This window comes from Drosophila elegans, unplaced genomic scaffold (genome assembly GCF_018152505.1).
Source record: "Drosophila elegans isolate 14027-0461.03 unplaced genomic scaffold, ASM1815250v1 contig_397, whole genome shotgun sequence".
Lineage (NCBI taxonomy): Eukaryota > Metazoa > Arthropoda > Insecta > Diptera > Drosophilidae > Drosophila > Drosophila elegans.
In genome coordinates this window covers 4,248,854-4,263,140 of record NW_024545782.1, presented here as the reverse complement: position 1 = coordinate 4,263,140, position 14,287 = coordinate 4,248,854, and the positions used below count along the sequence as shown (strand labels likewise).

The window sequence follows — 14,287 nt, the reverse complement described above, 5'->3', positions numbered from 1 at the left end:
ATTTGCATATTCATAAGATAATTAATGTGAAGTTCAAAAAATTATGTCAATTTATAGTTGGTCGAACATTCAAACCCAAAAACTTAAATACTCATTTCTGCTATGCCATTAATATATATATTTATTTTATAATTCTCGTACTCATCTCCAATATTTTCTAAAAGAGATTGCCCGACTGTGAGACCATTTTGTCGACTGGTTTTTCATAAACTTTTCGCCCAAGCAAAATCTTCCACTGTGGGATAACAACACGCAGAATGGCGGCAAATGAACATAATTCGTGTTAGGAAATCTACATAATATTTACTGAGACGCCAGCACCCGCACTTGCACCCGCAACCACCCATCCAGCACCCACTCACATCCTCTCATCCTCACATCCTGGGCGGTGCACAGGCCATGGCCATGCATGCAAGTCTGTGGAGATGCTGATGAGCAGATAAATTCATTAGGCAAACCCATGTAATTGTTCCACCAGGGCGACGACGATGCCGGGTCAAAAGGAGGCTGGGGGGGTGGCACTGGAAGGTGGCGGACATTTGGCCCAGCTGGCGGAGCAGGCGGCGAAGGCAGGCCAGACGACCGCAGATCTTAAGTTTTCCCCCGAAGGACGGAGGATGGAGTTGGAAGTCACGTAGTCAGAGTTGCCTGGCGAAGCCTTACTAAATACAAATTAAACAAATCCATAAATAATGTTTAATAATATTAACAAGGATATTAGCAGGGACTACACACACACACACTCACCCACTTGGGGAGCTACAGATGCGCTCTTGTTGCATCCAGTCGAAGTTGTTGCTGCTGTTGGATTCCAAACTCCAAGTGCACACCATGGGCCTGGTCGTCGTGGTTTATGGACATGTCGCCTATGCCACCTGGCTGTGTGTCGGCGCTGGAGATAGGTACATGGCTGTTTACACAGCCGGAATTTATCAATCTCATTTGGCTTATGGGCTTTTAGCCTTTCCGGATTTGATTAGGCAAAAGTATGACACTTAACAATAAGATAAGTCAGACATTTTCTATATCTAATTCTTCAATTGTAACCTAAATAGTCAGTTAATGCCTAGTTCACATTAAGAAAAGAACTCTGTTTTTATTAGATAACGAAGGAAAAATATCTTATAGCTAACAATATGACGTATGGTATTGATATTGAAATCAGGATTAAGATTATGATCTCTTTAGAGCTTTCATGCGCTGCTTCTTCTTTTTGGCGATTTGCGCCTCCACGCGTAAAAGTTGCAAGAGTAAGTATTCCTGTCGAGACTGTTTTTTTTTTACACTGTAGGAATTATCCACTGCGCTGTGGTGTTTTTTTGGAGCATTGGGAATCACTTTTAGCGGATTTCTAGCCGGAGTGTTTGTCGAAGATTTCGAATAAGTTTGTGTGTGCGATTTAGATGTTGAAGACCGTGATCGTCGTTGTGGAGTAGATATTTCTTGATTTTTCGACGATGATGTTTGTGCCCGCGAAGAAAGTTTTTCTGAATTCCTTGATGCCTTTTTGGCCGAAGCTCCCAATGCAGTTTGGCTGGTTATTCCCGTTCGCCTAGAGCTTGTGCCTCTGGAATCGGACTCTGAGGAAGACGATACTTCGTCGGAGCTTTCGGTGGTGGACTCATAGCTAGACGACTCGGAGGATTCACTTGAACTTATAGTGCTCTTGCTAGGCCGCTGTCGCTTCGGTTCGGGACGAGCAACGATACTGGAACGCCTTGGTGGGCTGCAAGATGGTGTGCGAGGCCCCCGAATTTTGCAGGCAGAGGACCTAGAAAGGCTCGCAGTTCGATGGCGTTTGAGCGAGTGCCTGCAGGGCAACGAAGGCGTCGTCGTTGTCCGGATAGTGGATCGAATGTGCCTGCCACGACGGCGTGGCGATCCCTCAGGAGAGCTGCTATCCGAGTGCGATTCCCGCCAGGTCATGGAGGGCGAACTGCTGCTCAGTCGACTTTCCCACGCTATCGGTCTTAGCTTGGAGGTCCTCGCTGTGCTGCGAAATGACCGTTTCTGGTAGTTCTTCTGCGACATCAGTAGCTCATCGAATGTCGGCGTGGGCAGCAAAGCAAAACGCTCCGAGGCCTCCGACTGATCTTTTGAATAGTAGGGATCGGTGTCCAAGTCGTTCAACCCGGAGCTCCGAGGTCCCCTATTCAGATTCTTAGCTCCATGGGCGTGGGCGTCAACACTGGTTGTGATTAAAGCAGGCCATGCTATATTTTGTTAAAAGCAAATTAATCGATGAACAGTTTGCTGTTAAAGTTTTGTATTTTAAATATTTCTCTTTTTTTTTGAGTGAAATAATGTCACAAACTATTTTAGTCAAAAAAGGCGACTTGCAATTAGCAAGATAATGAGTTCTTAAAGCTGTTAAATTAATTAAAACTTAAAATTAATTTTTTATGTCTTATTTATAACTAGATTTTGAAATGTAATAAACTCAATAGGCTTTTTTGAACCAAATTGAAATGGCTCTGTTTCAAAACCCGATAATACGCAGACTCACCTGGTAGATTCGAATGGGGGGCCTCTGGCAGAAACTTCTTTTCAAACATCACATAGTTACCCTTGTTGCTCGGCTCCGGATGGCGGAAGCGACATTTATTACCCCAAGAGCAGGCGTTGCGGATGTGAAAACGGCAGATTGGCATACAGCTCTCCTCACTTTGGGGCAGATCTCTTGGTTCATAGTCATCCTCGTCAGATATTTCACCGTCTTCCAAAGTGTTCTCTCCGGACCACTCACCAGACTCCAATAGCTTGCTCTTGATCTCTTTCTTATTCAGAAAATCGGGTAAATCACTTGGGCTATTATCATCGCCAGCTACTTCGCCATCTTCCAGATCTGAGGCTCTGTGTTCGTGTCGAATCTGATCTTGCTGCGCTTCCAGAGAGGCATCTTCGAATATCTCCCCGGATTCCAATGTATCATTATATATATGCTTAAAAACTTGCACATCTGCGACCTTGTCGTCGGATAACTGACTAGACTCCAAAAGTCTGCTTGTCTTGTTTTTCAGCAATGTGTCAATATGTTTCCCTGTATCAACGCCTTTCCCTGATTCTTCCAAATCATTTTGAGAATTTTGGATTGGCGGAACATTGCCCGCTATTTTCAGCGAATCATGTGAGACACAAATACCTTTGCCAATTTTTAAATCTGAGGATTCATTGTGCCTGTCATTGCTTTTTTTAAATTCTTCCTGGTTGTTTATAGCGTTTTTCATACTCTCTTGATAATTAATTTCTTCTTGGGAATCAATTGGTTCTTGGGTATCCTGAATGCTTATTTCAGACTCATCTGCTGCAAACATGGAAACCAATTCCTCTGGGTTTCTCATTGTGGAACAAAACATGTCAATAGGATCGGCTTCTTCACCTAGGGTATCATCCTGTTCATCAATTTGAGAACAGTCGAGTCTTTTGATCGATTTTTTATTATTAAACGATTGAGCTCTAATCGCAGTGATCGTACTGTTCTTTGTTGGAACTTCAACAGCTTCCTTTTGTTTCTCAAAAGACAGAGCAGGATCTGTTGCTTCCGAGCTTTTGTTTCTTTCAGAATCGATTAAATGTTCTTTAAATGATTAATTGTTAGAAATGTTCATACTTTAACAACGCAAACTTACCGAAATCCGTCATGCCATGCAGAGTATAATCGAACGGTTTGTATACAAAACTGGATTGGGCTAAAGATTTTTTTGAGATTTCGTTTGGCATACTAAACAAATATTACAAGTTTAGTGATAGGTTTTTAAAAGATAAAATTAAATACAAACCTTGTTTTGTTTGTGATTTTCGAAAAATCACTACATTTGGCATTATCTGTAATTAAAAATAGTATTTTTAAATTCAATGCAAGCTTGCTTACTTTTCTGAAAATCTTAACTTTTCCGTACCCTGAAAACTTTTGTTTGCTTTTTCCATAGGTGGTGAATATATTTCAATCGTGTTGATTGTAATATTTTTTGAGGGGACATTCGTAGCATCCTTTAACTCGTCTTTGATGGAATAAGCAGTCCATTGATAACTTGTTTACTTGATTCACGTAAGCTAAATTATATCTCACCCAAGCCAAAGTCTTCCGGTTCAATATGATTATAATCGAGAGCTTCTGGTTTAGTTTCTTCAATTTGTGAATTTCCAGTGTGAAGACACAAGGATTCCGATTTCTCGATGGGTGGGAGTGGCACCAAATTATCATTTCCATCCTGCTCTGACATCGTTACCTCTAATATATTCCAACGGCGTGCAAAAAAATTGTATACAATATGCAATTCGTAGACGAGTATGAGAAGCATTCCAAAATAAAATTACTTACATTTCAATTGTTTGGCATTCCCAATATTTATTTGACTGCTCTTGTACCACTTTACATATTTAATCCGTTTCTTACACACTAAATTTTACAAAGAACTTGCAAAGCATAAGACATTTGCAGATAAATGCCGCTTTATGGTTTGCCATCGAAGCTCGATAACACAATTAGAGTTGCCACCCTCTTAAATATTAATTCGCGTGAAATTGGAGGTAGTACGGTCAGTCTAAGAATACATTTTGTTGTTACGAGACAGACAAAAATTCGTTATTATAATATAAACAGATGCAATCTTTAACTCATTTTCGTACATTTACCTATAGATTCAAAATTAAATACGTTACATACCATACAACAATATATATTTAAATGTGATGTGCCTGAGGCACTTCTTTTTAAATGTTAATTAAACTTAATGGGAGTGGCAAAACACTGGAGCGGTTTGCTTTCAATTTGATAACAAACTTTAAAAATGTCAATACCTTTCATTATCCGTCAAGGAAAACTATATAATATAAATGCCAGTGGAATTGGGATATTAGAGGGACCTTAGGACTCTTGCGACAGAGGAGCATCTGCTGCAAGTAGTCAGATAGACGAGCTCCGTTCGTCAGCTACGAGAAAGAGCTAGAGGCAAATAACCGCCTGACACTTTTCTCGATGTCTTGTCTCAAACCGGAACTCAGATCGACGAAAAAATAGCAGAAATAGCAAAATGTTGCCAGATATCTGAAATGAACTCTGGGTGAACGTACGCCAGGCTCAGACGATAGAAATAAACAACTACATCTTTTGAGGTTGAAGTTGGTTCAAGGATCAAAATATGGACGAAAACTTAAAACAAAATTAAGAAAAATTGCCTGCCATTTTGATGCTACTTTTATTAAAAGATCGCTAGGCTATAGCTTTGAACATATATAAAGATTTTAATTCACAGATTAACTTTATTTGTACAAAAATGTACATATATTAAAAGTATCAACAATGCTTAGATAATAGTTGCAAGCTGACGGCATACATTTGAATTGGCTGTTTTGTCAAAAAAGTAAATTTTAGAGTAGACCGAAGCACACGGAATCCGACAATGTCGACGAATTTCGTCGATCTGGCAACGATTACATAACACGACCAGCGTGCACTGCGCGAATATATTGCTTTTAATATGCCAGCTATGATTTAGTCAACTCAAGGGATAATAGCTGAAAACAGAAGGACATACAGTGTATATTCTTTAAAAGCGAACAAATTAACGAAGTTAAGTTCTGGCGGATATAGATATAGTCGTTTTTATGGGTCAGATTTTATTACGTGTAGAAAAAACCTGATCGAAAATTAAAGAAATCAAAAATTGCCTAAAATCAAATGATAAGGAACACCTTTTGCACATTTAAATGCGTATTGAAATGCATGCTGGGCGGGATACAAATTAGACAGAGACAATTCCCTCAGCCCCTGGTCAAACGCTTGGAGCAACAGCATCAATTTCCACAAAATTGCGCCACTAAATTACCATAACGGAGGTAGCCTGCATCCCCCGGCCAAGGAGTACCTCACCCCCTGGAAAACCCCCAAAACTAACGGAAACATATTGGGGCAGCTCGGAAAACCAAACGAAAAGGCGACAAGTGAGAGACGAGGCGCAGACAAAGAAAACAGCGCGAAAATCGCAAGCATCAGCGCAATGCGGCAATGGAGTTACCTGGTGGCTGGTAAATGGAGGGGGCTTAAGTGGGGGACGGGAGACGAGGGACGGAGGATGGGATGTCCCACAGGACTTGTAAATAGCAACATGGCAAACAAGTTAAAAAGTTTTCCTCTTGTTCTTTGGCATTTCTTTATGCCCGGGTCGCGGCCCAAACATAATCGTTTCTCATTTCAATGCTGGAGGAGCTGTCCCCCAGATGACTCTAACGTCCGCCCCAAAATACACTGGGAAAAATGCAAATCAAAGCCAAATGAATTCCAAAGCTGTGCTTATTAGGCCTACAATAATAGGTTCTTTACTTCTTAAATTTGCGTATAATTATATTTATTTATTTACATTTTTATATATTAGCTTTACAGATTCAAGGAATCGTTTATCCAAAAAATCGAAATTAACATTTCTTGTAGTAATGTAATATGGAATATATATTCAGAGATTTTACATTTGCTTTGCTATAACAAAAATATATTTTAAAAGAATTAAAATTCCAATGGGGACTTTTAGTTTGAAGTGCACTCATGCCTCCTGGTGTCCGCCGCTCATCTTTTCTTCGGCCCTCGGTCCGCAATTTAGTTTTGAGCGTAATTTCTTTTAATAGCGCCAGCCGAAGATAAAATTCCGCTGAAGTAGAACCCCGAGCCCCAGGAAGACACTGACACTGTCCCGTCCTGACACTGACATTGTTGTCTTCCCGCGCCCAGCTACACTCCGCCCACTTCCAACTCCATCGCGGGTCAAAGGGGCGGCCTCTTCGCTGGCGGATATCGCAACTAAATCGCTTAATTTTGGCCATGTCTCGAGGTCCGGGGTTAGGCGTCGGCGTCGGCGTCTCTTCGGTTTGTTTTATTGGAGGTGAGGACTCTGTGGTGGGGGAAAGGGCGTTTCAGAGGGCCTCCCCTAAGGCCGCTTAGGTTGACGTTTTCTGGGCCATGACGATTTCATTTGCATTTTATGATAATTGAACTTCATAAATATGTCACGGCAGCATCTTAAAAGTGCCAGAGGTAAGCACACACACACACACACACCGAAACAAACCATCCGGTTCCTTTTCCGGATGGAGGACTCCTCCCATTCTGGGTGCCATGTGCTTCATAATTATTTTGAAGTGTCGCCATTAATTTGAAATACTTATGGTCGTGTGGGGCTGGACCATAAACTGCTGAACAAAAGTGGATAACGACGGTTGCAATTTAAATATGTTAAATACACTTTATATACAGGGTACGACAGGGTCGTTAAGAGGTTATACTTAGAGGTGGTGGTGGTTATGTGGAGGTGGAGGAGGGATTAGAGTATTTCACAATAATTATTCTTGATTTTTCGAGAGCTACCATTTTCGTTTTGACGATCAATAATATATCATGGATCGCCCACTTATCCGTAAGCACCCGCCTAATTTCGTTAAAGGAATCTTAGCCATCCAAAAAGCAACCTTCTCGCTGAGATTCCCTCACAATAACTTACCCAGTCAGGAACATAACTTATTCACCCTTCCGGAGCGGAAAGAAAAAATGAACATTTAACGCCTCATTAGAATCAGGACATCGAGCCATCCAACACGACGGCGTCGACGCATCCATCTCTGAGTCCTGGGCCCTCACAGCTACACAACAGGACGGAGGCAATGAATAAACTCTGGCGTAAACAGGATATATGGCCGCAAAATCCCAGCAGCGCCTTGCAGCAGCGGCAATGAATATTAATGAGATGTCATCAGTCTTTCGTCAAATTAAAACGCACAGCGCCAACGGGCCAGAACGGTGAGCTAGGATTACTTGGTCGTGGATGTAGATGGAGATGGAGATGGAGATGGAGACGGAGACTGAGTCGTGACAGGAGCAGACACATCTCTTCCCGGGTGTTGTGCGCGCACATCCTGCGGTAACTTTTCTAATTGTTGCCAGCACAACGCGCATAAATCAGCAACTACAACTAGCTGAAGGCCTTGAGGAATTTCGGCAATTTGTTTTCCACTAGTTGAGTGAAGTGTTTCGTTGCGAAAAGGGGTGGGTGGCTTCAAGGTGGGACGGCACTTAACCCTTTTGGGCAATGCGTCGTCGACTATCATCAGCTTGTTTACACGCATAATTATGTGAGCCGGATTCCGGGCAACGCTTCAGCCCGCCTCCGCCTCCAGCGGGCCGTCACTCCCACTCCCACTCACACTCCCACTTTCACCCACGTCCTGTTATCCTTGCGGCTTTTGGGGGCCGCCACGGCAGACGATTTAATGCCTCGTGACAGATTTCTCACTTGAACTTAAGATGACGGGCAGCGTCACAACTTGATGCTGATAATATGCTAATGAGGTTTGTTTATTTGATTTATACTCCCCTTGTCATGGCTGCGAAGAGAGGGCGTCGAAGCCGCTGGGCCAACAGTGAGCTGAGGTCCTCGAGGTTCACTCAAATCAAAGTCAAGTGGAAGTTAATCGCCTGCCCGAGAGGTTTTCGCAGCTTGATTGTATAAAATTGGATGTATTAATAGCGGTAAATGATCTCTGTTGAGTTAACTAAAATTGAGTCGGACCATCAAGTTACACTAGCTGTTTGGTTGATTAATGGTATAACATGAAATCATGCTTAAAATAGGACCAGCAGTAGATTTAACATAAAAATAATAAATACCTAAATAAATACCAATATTTTGCATTATAGCTATGTATATACTTACCTGATTATGTTTATTTAAATACTTTATTCATTATTCTTATCCAATCATTCGTAAAAACAACGTAGTAAATCCAAATATTTTGTATTCAATTTAAATATTTTTTCTTTGATTTTCATCCATTGCGGTTTTTAGTTATTTTAAATATGAAAATATTAAAAAAAATTTATTGTCTCATATTTACCTATACAAATTAAAATTAAATCAAATAGGAACTATTATAAATCTAATATTTTTCGCATTAGTCTTAATTTTAAATATTAAACTATTATTATAATTTCATATTTAATTTTATTTAATATACAATTTAAAATCCAATAGTCAGATATTTATTTTTACTATTCCGCTTTTTTTTATCAGTTTACTACTAAAGCGATTTGTAATAAGAAATGTCAATCTGCAAATACTATTATTTGTAAATTTTTGTTTTTATGTATCTATCGCTAAACAACGATACAAATGTTGGTAATTTTATTTATTTTCACTTCGCATAACATGATTAATGATTAGTATTAGGTTATATTATAGCACGTTATGCCTTAAACACCGAGTCCCCAAAGAGCCATCCGAGGGGTACGTTAAGCTATTTTCCTTATGGCCATCGGAATAAATCGGATTAGAGCACAGGTGATGGCAAAAACCACTAGATTGGCACGGACCTCCTCCTTAGAACGCTCCTCTATTTTAGCAGGCTCAATAGGCAGTGTGGGAAACATGACTGCAACTGCACCCAGTCTGTTAGTGGTTATCATTCTTGGCGTAGAGTACTTACACAGCTGAATCAATTTGGAACTGATTTTCCTACTGGCTAAATAACTTGTGCCAACTCGCCTTGATTGATTTGGGAATAGACTCGGGAATAAAATCTAGGAAATGACAAGCCCTCAACAAAACTTTGAAAGGTAAATCCAGGATAGAATGATAGCTCTGGAGAAATATTTAAGTATGGAGTTGCAAAAAATAGGATCATGCATATACTAAATTCAATAAGAAATGAAACTGATTTTTAGTAAAGAACATTACCAAGTTATTAATATGGAACATTCTAGAAATTACATGTTACTAATTTTTAATTAGAATTTTGTATAACTGTTATTGATCTGTTATTGATTACTGATCAGTTGGGGATTATTCCCCAACATGACGGTACTTACATTTACATTAATGGGATGAGAATTAAAATTGTTTTACATTAAGATCAGTTTCTATTCTTCGCTTCACCAATTGATCTGGTTAAGAATTTTTGATATGTTGGGACCCCAATTTAAAAAATGCAAAAGTAGAATTTCATACGGATCCTTTTGGCTATATGGCCAGTGCAGCTAGCATTCTTTTGGGAGCTGGCATTGGAGCGAACCAAGTCGCTGGACTGAGCCTAAGTCAAATACCGTGTTGTGCGGCCATTAGTCCGGGCAGATTCCGGTGCACATTATTTCTGGCCACGGCACGTGTTTGAACCGCAAACAGATGAATTTCTGCAGTGCCGAGCTCGCTCCGATGAGGACAACGAATTATGAGCAGGCGGCAGCCACTCAGGGCAGTTTGCGCATTCCAAGTCTCCGTTCAGACACAGTACCATGAACAGGCCATGAACAGGAACGGGAGCCGGGAGCCGGAGAAGCACTGCAATTCGTCCTCAGGGTCTTTTTTGTGTTAATAATAAATAAACGGACGGGCCTTGCAGGCCCAGTCCGGAGTGGAAGCCCTGCTTGTGTTTTGGACACACCGGAGCGCATTTTAATGGACGAATGCAGCGGCGGAGTGGACCCGAAACCCATAGCCCAAAGACCATAACCCGTAGCCATGGCACACCTTTTGCCGAGTGCATGTGTGACACCGGGCTAGCTCCCCCCGCTCCTGGCTTGAAATACGGCATTTGCTCGTCCATCTTTTGATTTAGCACCGACATAAAAATGATTTATCAGTGACATTAAAATAATGCACACTGTGGCGCATTTTATGTGCGAATGGATTTCGCGCCTTTTTGTTCTCGTTGTGCGAAGGGTGAGGATGAGGTGCTGGGGGTGGGCATCCGATGCAGTGGCATTTACCCTCCTCCAGGCGGCCAGATCCGAACCGAACCGAACCGAGGAACTGCCGTATCCGTATTCGCAGTCGGTTCTCCCAAACAGCTGTCCGTCCGTCCGTCCGTCCGTCCGTGGGTCTGCATCAGACTTTGTGTGCCGCCGTCAGCCGAATGTTTTACTGCCGAGGTGTTTGTGACTGAGTCCCCGCCAGCTGCATCAGTGCCCCATGTACAGGGGGTCTGGAATTGGGTTGGGGTTTGGGCCACGAGGTGGCACCATGCACCTATCCGGACCTAGAATTGCCCCGGGCTGCTGGAGCATCATAAATGTAAACCTTTATGCGATTATCGCGCTCTCTTTCTGGCTGCCACTCGATTTAAGGTCGCTGGGCTATGTGCAAAGTGCACTGCGGAAAAATTTAACTTAACTATGTCATGGAAATGGCATAAAATAAGAATGGCTGTAAACTTTAAGCGATTCAAAAGTTTGCTTTCTAATTATGTACAAAACATATACATATATCGAAATTTGCATTATTTTGTAAATTAAAACAATGTGTCAGTTATCATCAAAAAGTGAATTAAATCGATTTGTATAATAAACCCAGAGATAATTTTAAAATAAAATGGGTTCATCAATTTATTTAGTCGCCAATGAATAAACTCTTATCTGGCTTGTCAGCTAACTTAACTCTAAAACTTAATATTAATTACAAAATATTCCCTAAACAATTTCCTAAGCGCATCTTTCTTGGATCCCCAACCCGATCTCAAAGCTATTAAAATGGGTTTATTCCGTACATAAGATGTTAGGACTAACTTCTTAAAACCTTTTGAAATGGTTATTGAATTGAGTTATTATTAAGTTATTATTGGTTATTATTGAGGTCTATTAAATAAACATATTTTTACCAAGATTTTGAAATTAAAATTAGCTGCATTTCCATCACAACATCTGCAGGCTGTATCCTGTATATGTATTTTATAAAGCTTCCTTCTACAATATACCATTTTACCCCACGAGTATAAAAAACAAAACTATCCGCTTCATGCATTTTTCCAGTGCCGTTTGGTGCTGTTTGAAATGTGCCATAATTTGCACCCAGATGTGTGACACAGCACTGCGAGAGCGTCGACTTCACTGGGTGGGTCCTGGTGCTGGCTACCAGCGACTAGTTACTGGTGGCTAGCTATCAACTGGAACGCGGATAGAATGTGCATGTGCCCTGCCACCGAAATGGACGACAGCATATGCCCCGTGCGGGGAGCTCGGGAACTCATTAGAGTGGGTCTGTGTGTGCGAGTTTAATGAGGACACCACGGTGCGAGGAGCTGGCGCAGGCGCTGCGCAGGGGGTTGGAGTTGAAGCTGGGACAGATAGGAGGGACGTGGATATGGACGTGGATGTGCATGCACATCTGCAGACGTCGCTGATTGCCCGGGTCCAATCTCAGTGGCCGTGCGATTCCCATGCCTGTCCCATTCCGTGGCCAGTTGGCAGCGTCAGCATAATTTCCTGATGCTAAATGCCAAACGCAGGACGAGCAGGACGAACAGGACGAACAGGACGAACCAGAGGGGCCAGCCGAGCACTTAAGCCCATCCGCCATCGACTGACCGACTGGCAGCGCACGAGGCTGCAAACCAGGATTGGGTTTTGGTTGTCGGATTGGCCTCCGAGCAGAAGCAGAAGCAGCCCGAATGGGAACGGCCCAGAAGGATAGCAAAATGGCATGATGGCATGATGGCAGGATGGCTGGGCAGAGTGATATCCTGCTGCAGTTGTAGTGGTGGCTCTGTGTCATTGTCTCGCGTGGAGACTGCAGGCGGGTGGGGTCCACTGAGGAGGAGCATCAGGAGCAGGACTAGCATCAGCATCAGCATCAGGGCAATTTAGAGTAGCACACACACACACTGACACACCTGTTTTTGGGTAATTTATCTCGAAGAATTATTATTTCAAATATTCTGGGGGGTGGGGTGCACTTAAAGAAAATGCAACCATTTGTTTTCTTCGAGCTAGTTAAAAAAAAGGTTACATTTATTTATTTCAAAATAGTAAGAAAATAATAATATACCTCCAATATATATACATATCGTATAAAAAAACAATTTTATAATAAAATATAAAAAGACATTTATTTAAAGGCCAGGGGACCAAAATGCAATATTAATTTTAATTGAAATTTCCAAAAAAATTTGACTAGAATTTTAAGCGATGCATTCAATAATTTTATATAAAACTTGTTATTAGTTTATCTGTATTTTCTTTAGAATAATAAGTCCCCCACCACACTTCTTACACTTCTATAAAAATAAAATTGTATAAATTTGTATTTCTTAAATCTTATTTTTATTTGTAAAAGCCAATAAATGTTTCAAGTGTAAAATAAGCAGAGAGATGGAGCCATGGCACACAGAGACAGGGCGACGCACCGAAATAAAAGGATTTTAAAATGGTCATTTGATATGAATTATGCGCGTTGGTGCAATTACAGAATCCTGCCCCTGAACCCGTGCCCGTGCCCGTGCCCGTGCCCGTGCCCATGCCCGTGTCCATGCCCGTATCCTTACCCGTACCCACACCACGGTCCGGCCGGACTATGATGCCTTTGTCTGAATGTGATGCGGTCGTCTCGGCGCTTAGAAGAGGCAGATCCGGCTGCTGTTCGGCTTGTTTACGGCCCGGTGCTGGTAATGCCCGCCCCCACTTTCGGAGCTGGACCTCGTTTGCCGTCCGCGACTTGGACTTCATCGTTAAATAATTAAATCAGCTGCTAGACTAATATATTTCTCTTAATTGCGAGTAACTCATGGTTAGCGCGTACGCAAAGTGTCCGGGCCATTTGGCCCCCATTTCTGATTTATGCGCCATATAAATAGTCGCGCACCAATAGCTAATATCGCTGATGGGCTGCATATGCAGGGCGTAATGGATTGTCGGGCTAAATAAATGGCCAAATGGGGTTGGGAACTCTCAAAACGAGTTGAAAATCTAGTTGCCTTAATTGAATCGTAAAGAAACAAATCGTTAATGTTAATGGCGAATTGAAGCTTGCTTTTAGTTTATATTGCTGGAGTTGGTTTAAATATTTTTTAAGCTAAATGTTACATTTTCACTTAAAAATGGACAGATGCTAAGCATAATGAATGACTATTTTAAGTCAGTCCGTTTTATTTGGGTGAATTTTTACAATCCTTGGACAGTTTTCATGCTCCATTGAACCTCCTTTCAATTGTCTTCAAATTCAGAGGGCTTGAAGTTTGCATAGTTGGCCGGAAATGTTCTCGACAAAGGAAACACCGAATAATCAATGGAAAATCAACAAAAATGTTAAAAATAATTGCCGCGACACTAGGAACACTTTCCTGCCCTCGCCTCAGAACCCCCCTCCAACCCAAGGGGTGGCTACAAAAAAGGAAAAAATTTAAAAAGAAATGTAAAAATAATCGGCAATAAATTTAGCAAAAGTGTCGAAAACGGCACACACACACACCCGTCGAAAGGGACGAGGGGCAGGAATTCGGCCACGCCAAGAACTCATAGTTCAATGTCCTAGGCAGG

The 14,287-nt window shown here is 41.7% G+C and overlaps 2 protein-coding genes across 4 annotated transcripts; both read right to left on the bottom strand.

Moving 5' to 3' along the window:
* Positions 1–193: 193 nt before the first annotated feature.
* On the bottom strand, positions 194–4,420 carry LOC108135185 (zinc finger CCCH domain-containing protein 18). Of its 3 annotated transcripts, none has more exons than XR_005977484.1 (8): positions 4,322–4,420; positions 4,070–4,231; positions 3,900–4,001; positions 3,780–3,825; positions 3,630–3,721; positions 2,507–3,577; positions 748–910; positions 194–662 (listed from the first exon to the last, which is right to left on the bottom strand). XR_005977484.1 is itself a non-coding variant. In XM_017255806.2 (7 exons), exons 2-7 carry the CDS (start codon positions 4,221–4,223, stop codon positions 1,174–1,176), a joined length of 2,505 nt encoding a protein of 834 aa, XP_017111295.2. In that variant the 5' UTR covers positions 4,224–4,231; positions 4,322–4,420; the 3' UTR covers positions 1,100–1,173. The 3 variants fall into 3 exon arrangements, 1 of the variants encoding a protein (XP_017111295.2); XR_005977485.1 differs by having other exon boundaries at positions 194–658; XM_017255806.2 differs by lacking the exons at positions 194–662; positions 748–910 and adding an exon at positions 1,100–2,213.
* Positions 4,421–9,156: 4,736 nt separating this feature from the next.
* LOC108135218 lies at positions 9,157–9,590 on the bottom strand. Its single transcript, XM_017255841.2, has 2 exons — positions 9,471–9,590; positions 9,157–9,420 (listed from the first exon to the last, which is right to left on the bottom strand). Exon 2 carries the CDS (start codon positions 9,410–9,412, stop codon positions 9,275–9,277), a length of 138 nt encoding a protein of 45 aa, XP_017111330.1. The 5' UTR covers positions 9,413–9,420; positions 9,471–9,590; the 3' UTR covers positions 9,157–9,274.
* Positions 9,591–14,287: the final 4,697 nt, after the last annotated feature.

Coding starts and splice junctions, on each gene's coding strand:
- LOC108135185 (XM_017255806.2), bottom strand. CDS start 4,223: ATGTCAGAGCAGGATGGAAATGATAATTTGGTGCCACTCCCACCCATC. Junction 3,826..3,899: donor AGCAAACAAAAGTTTTCAGG/GTACGGAAAAGT, acceptor TTTTAATTACAG/ATAATGCCAAATGTAGTGAT. Junction 3,722..3,779: donor AAAATCACAAACAAAACAAG/GTTTGTATTTAA, acceptor ATATTTGTTTAG/TATGCCAAACGAAATCTCAA.
- LOC108135218 (XM_017255841.2), bottom strand. CDS start 9,412: ATGTTTCCCACACTGCCTATTGAGCCTGCTAAAATAGAGGAGCGTTCT.